The 5,571-nt window shown below is 43.5% G+C and overlaps 1 protein-coding gene across 1 annotated transcript in view; it reads right to left on the bottom strand.

The window, feature by feature from the left end:
* Positions 1 to 1,730: 1,730 nt before the first annotated feature.
* myo1ea (myosin IEa) overlaps positions 1,731 to 5,571 on the bottom strand; it is a 71,727-nt gene continuing 67,886 nt past the window's right edge. Inside the window, 2 exon segments of the mRNA XM_042073985.1 lie at positions 1,731 to 3,545; positions 4,602 to 4,771. Coding sequence (XP_041929919.1) covers positions 3,469 to 3,545; positions 4,602 to 4,771 — 247 coding nt within the window. The 3' untranslated portion in view covers positions 1,731 to 3,468.

Raw genomic sequence — 5,571 nt, 5'->3', positions numbered from 1 at the left:
TTTTATTTTTTTAAAAATACTGTTATCATTGGGAGGTTTTGTTCAATAAAATTTGAATTATACGGTTGATGACTTGAATATTATACTGACTGTCATTTGCATCAACTATTTAGGATAATCTGAGAAAAAAGTAATTTGCATAATAATGTATTAATTAACTCTAGCAACTAAGCAACAGAGCAGTTGCGCCATAAAGATCATCATGGCATGTTCCATTGTGTCCAGGACCACACACACTCATACATCAGTCTGCTGGTTAAACAGAAAACACCATTGGTCGGCTCTTTGGCTAACTCTGAGGAGTGTTTAGGGTACATAGTTCAGGCTTAGTGACAAACCTGGGTCAGTTAACTCAAAGAAAAGTTGTAAGCCTCTCAAAGTAAGAGCTTGTTGGGTGAGTGAGAGTGAAGCCACCGAGACAGAGCTCTTTACCATTTCCTCTGGAGTAACTTATCCAAAAATGTCACTTCCTTTGGGGTAACTTATCCAGGTATGTCACATCCTCTGGGTTAACTTACCCAGGTTTGTACTTGAAATGGCTCACTGTCCCTGAGAGCATACCTGTCAACACTCCCGTTTTTCCTGGGTTTCTCCCGTATTTCAAGGTCATCTCCCAGCACCCTCCCGTTTTGTTATTTCTCCCGGAAAACTCCCGTAATTTGCATGGCCATCAAACTTCATTTCAAAATCAATGATCCATTCAGGTTGCCAGATTGTGTATGAAATACACCCTACACATACACGATCACTTCGTTGCCTACAATTTCAACCGTTTTGTCATAGGCTAAAACCTGGCAACCCAAAACCCAAATAAGGAAGCGGGTGCCGACTGCGCAGCTGAGTCAAAGATCTTTGGTTGAGTATCGTCGTAAGAAAGCGGGCTAGTTGAATCATAGACATAATATACATAGACGCCGCATCGACCGCTGCTCCCTACTAGCGCTGACGAGATTTGGAGCCGCCATCTTGGACCGGTCATCCACTCCACTCAGTGTAATCTGTTTGGCCGGTGCAATGAGCTGTCAGCACACTTAATTAATCATATCTCACTGAATACCGAACAGATTTTCACGCGGTTTTTTTTGCTGCAAAGGTCATACATGTAGCTATGATACAGGCCACATTGTTCGAAAATACAAAATACAACCAATAGTACGGTAATGTTAAATCTTACTTGTGAAAAGTAAATCCCCCGAGTATGGTCCGCCGATTTGAGCAGGAACATGCTGCACAGTGCTGTCATCTTGTGTTTTCTGCTGCAACGCAATGAGGAGTATGACCGGTCCAAGATGGCGGCCGCATTTCTTGTTTCCAGCAGCCAATGCGGCGTCTATGTATATTATGTCTATGAGTTGAATGGCCTACTCCAGAACTAGCTGTTGTGAAATTGTTGGGAATTTAATTGATTAACACATCACATAAACTGTTATTGAGTGTTGTTGATACACTGAACTTGTGCACTCGGAAACTGTGCACTCATAACTGGCATGCGTAAGGAAATGTAACCGAAATGCAGTGTTGAAACACGTGTATGAAACGTATTAAATATGCAAACACAGATCCGGTATAAACACTGGCACCCCCCCCCCCCCCCCCCCCCGAAAAGAAATCTCCCGTTTTTGGAAAGCTAAATGTTGACAGGTATGCCTGAGAGTGATGCAGATAACTATGACTCAACAACTCTAAGTGGTGTCAAGAGATTTGAAAGCACACACAGAACTCAAACAGGAAGAAATGAACAGCATTAGCTTTATTTAAAAACATGAAAAATGTAAAATCATTATTTTCCTGCTATTGCACTAAAATGCCTTCATGCCAAAACACTGGCAGAAACGATCATACAATGCAACAGATTTGGCCACGCTGTTAAACCAAAGATGATATGGAGGCCATTAAAAACTGCAAAGGAATGTTGGTGTGTGTGTGCGCGCGCACTTGCACGTGGGTGTGTGTGTGTGCATGTGTATTTGAAGACAGGGATATTTCACTGTGTAATTTGGGGAAAAAATGAAACAAGGAAAACATGCAACAGCTCTGAAATCCTCAGGTGTCAGAATGAGCAGAAAAACATCTGCAGTAGGAAACAAAACAAAAACGAAACAAACTAAACATTAACCCCTTCTAAACGAAACACCACTCCACACACACCCTGTGCCTCCCGAGAGTCGTCCACAACGCCAGAAAAAGCAGAAAAACAACTTGATAATAATACACAAAAAAATCCTTCATTCCAGCGATCAGAGCAGAGCAAAAGTAAGTCCTCAGATGCCAAAGAGATACAGAAGTAAAAACAATGCCTGTACTGTAGTTCTATTGTAAACAAAAATAGATGTCTTTTTTTCTTGCAGTCAGTTCCCTTCAGTAAATAGCACTTCTTTGGCAAACAGGTAAGATGGGGAAGAGCCTAAGGGCTTGGTCAATTGGGGAAGGAGTGGCCAGTACACCCCCCCCCCCCCCCCCCAGGCTCCAAACCGATAAAGTGCTTTTCATCCACACACACTACACTCAGCACAGTGGCCAGAACAGGCCCTTCGGTCAGCAAGGATGCCGTCTGTGCTTCACCACCAAGGTCCCGTTCGAGAACAGCAGGAGTTTGTTGGTGAGGACACACGAGGTCTCGGCCTTCTGCATGTGCTGCAGCACCCAAACTACCAGTGTTAACTTTGTGATCTGGCTGCTATTCACTAGCAAAAAGGGGCAACAAATAATATATATATATATATATATATAAAAAAAAGATATTCCAAATACTCTAATTTGACAAATGGTGAAATGTATTTAATATCACATTTTAATGTGAAGGAGCCTTTTCCAATTCATCATTTGTGATTACAGGCATGAACAAGGGTCTGGTCTACGGGACATTCTGGACATCAAGTCCATTTTAGCAGCTAAAAAAACCCGCTAAAACAAATAAGACAGATACAACATAAAGGGCATTTAAAATGTTGACAGTACTAGACTTCATTAAGCCACAATCCATTACCTTTTTTTTTCCTAAAAAAGACTAAGAAATACAATATCATAATCATCTCCTTACCCTATAACCAAATACTTCACCTGTCCAAAATTAACTCACCTTAAATATTGTTGCCAGGTGAAAACAATATACAGCATATATATATAGAAAGCTATAAATACAATAAATAGTTTGTTTTTGTTCAGTGCTCACAGGGTCCGTGTTGAACCCTGGAGAGAAAAAGTCTGCAGGAATCTTCCCCGACTCCTCAACCAGGAAGTCTTTACCCATCACTTCATCTGGGTTGCCCATGGTAACAGGAGGCATCCAGCATGGCTCTATAGCAAAAGAGAGCAGGCTCTGTCTCTTCTTCTCTCTCTTTCCTTGCCTCTCCCTCTCGGTCTCTCTGATGGGTGGGCGCATCCTCTTTCTGGAAAGGGCGGAGTCAGGAAGCATGTGCTGGTCTCCGATAGGTCTTCGTGTGGAGGTAGGATTCTCATTTGTTGGTGTTAGATCTTGGTGACGTAGTTGTTGGGAAACAGGCCCTGTTTCCCACGCAGTCTCCCGGTCCACCAACCAGATGCATCTATACCGCACACACGCACACACACACACACACACACACACACGTACAAAACACTGGTAAGCTCATGAAAGTAGGCAAAGGGTAGGTGAGATGAGCTAAGGTAATCACATAGAGCTGGGGAATAGTTGCCTCTAGAGCAGTGATTCTCACTATTTTTTTCACAAAAGCCACATTGGCAGTGCAAAATCAAAAGGAGAGCCACTTTTACGACAACATACTAAGTCACCTTTGCAAATGTGCATTTCTACATATAAATTGGACATCCCACAAAAAAAGAAATAACACAGCCAATACAACTAAATAAATACAGCCAAGGCTTAATAACTTCCTTTCACCTTCATTATTTGGGTGAAGGGAGAAGTATAATTCAGATGTTTGCGTTTTTGTAGTGCAGTATTGTATGTTTATGAAGCACATATGAAGCAAAAAATATATTGGCTGTGTTACTACATACAGTGGGTCCCATTTAGAAGTGGCCACTTCATAGCCTACACGCTTTCCGTGATTCAAGCAGCTGCGTGAAATGTAATGTAACTTATCGCCTTGAGGTGGCAGTATAACTCCGCTGTAGCATTGCCGGTAAACAGGGCAGCGGACTGCATTCAAAGGCGTTGCAAGTGGCAGTGAGATACTGTAAGCAGAACGAAACTAAAGATCACCTCGTTGAAGTCACACAGTAGACTAGGCTAAATCAGAGCCTACCTTTGTTTTTATCAAGCTGGGGCCACAGATGATGGCCTTTGGCGAACAGTTTAGGCCTACTCAAAATGAGTAAAACCAAATTTGGCGAAATCTCGCCAAAGCTGCATGCGAGCCACCAATTATAGCTTGAAGAGCTGCATGTGGCTCGGGAGCCGCGCAATGAGTAACACTGCTCTAGAGCATCCTTTAAACATGCATATACAGTATAAACTACTAATTCCCCCTTGGAATGCCAACAAACATATCTATAAAAACTATTCATGGCCCCTTGAAATACCAACAGACATATCTAAATCCTTTTCACACACACACACTAGGCTTGCTGGTTTAGGGTGTGAGAGTGGCAGTGCCCACCTTCCTTGATGATATCGATGACGTCGTCAGCGTTGAAGCTGAGCTCGTCTGTGTCCTGGGCATCGTAGGCATACAGCGCCTTACACTGCGGAACCTGCGGCTTGGGCTTGGGGGCGGGCTTGGGTCGGCCGGCGCCAGGGGGGGGTCTGTTGCTGGGCTGCCTGTGTGCACTGCGGACAAGGAGGAGGAAGAGGAAACAGAGGAGGAGAAGGAACAGGAAGTGGAGGAAGAGGAAGAGGAGAGACAGAGGAAGGATAGAGTGGTGAAGGAAGACGAGAGAGAGGAAGAGGTTTTGAGCTTGCGGCTCTCTGTAGTCCTACTGACTGTACGTCCATGGTTGAAGCTGAAACTGCTGGTGAGGAGCCACACTACGCTTCAACCCAAACCCAGGACAGGGCCGGACCCAGATGGGCACTGGGCCTCAGCCGGTGTCACAAACAGAACCGGTCACTATTGGTGTGTGTGGTAATATGTGTGTGCTGGTGGCATCTGGAGGTGTGGACGACCACACGTTCCTGAGCTGCATGAAAGGAACTACAGGCTACAGGCACTTCTTAGCCACCAAGGGCTCTCACATCTACACTCATAGTCTTATGATGAATGGACAATAACATATTCCCTCTTTAAGCAAATAAACATGTCATCAATCTAATAATGCCAAATATTAGTGTCTAAGCAGAATACATATTACAGGAAACAGCTGTAGTCCCCTCTACAACTACACACATACATTGAAAGCAGTCCACCTCTTTTTAGCTTGTGTGAAGCAATCTGTCAACAGCTGCAGTTATACAATCAACCACTGGGTGGCAATACACCCATTTACAACCCACTGATCTATCATAACAATCGGTGCATTATGAATTAAGAACAACCACCAACACACCACACACACACATACATACACATACACAGACACAACAAGCAAAATCAAAAAAGCACACCACACACATTTAATTTCACATAATAC

This window comes from Alosa sapidissima, chromosome 20, assembly GCF_018492685.1.
Source record: "Alosa sapidissima isolate fAloSap1 chromosome 20, fAloSap1.pri, whole genome shotgun sequence".
NCBI lineage: Eukaryota > Metazoa > Chordata > Actinopteri > Clupeiformes > Clupeidae > Alosa > Alosa sapidissima.
The sequence above is the reverse complement of the archived record's forward strand: the minus strand, read 5'-3'. Positions and strand labels throughout refer to the sequence as shown.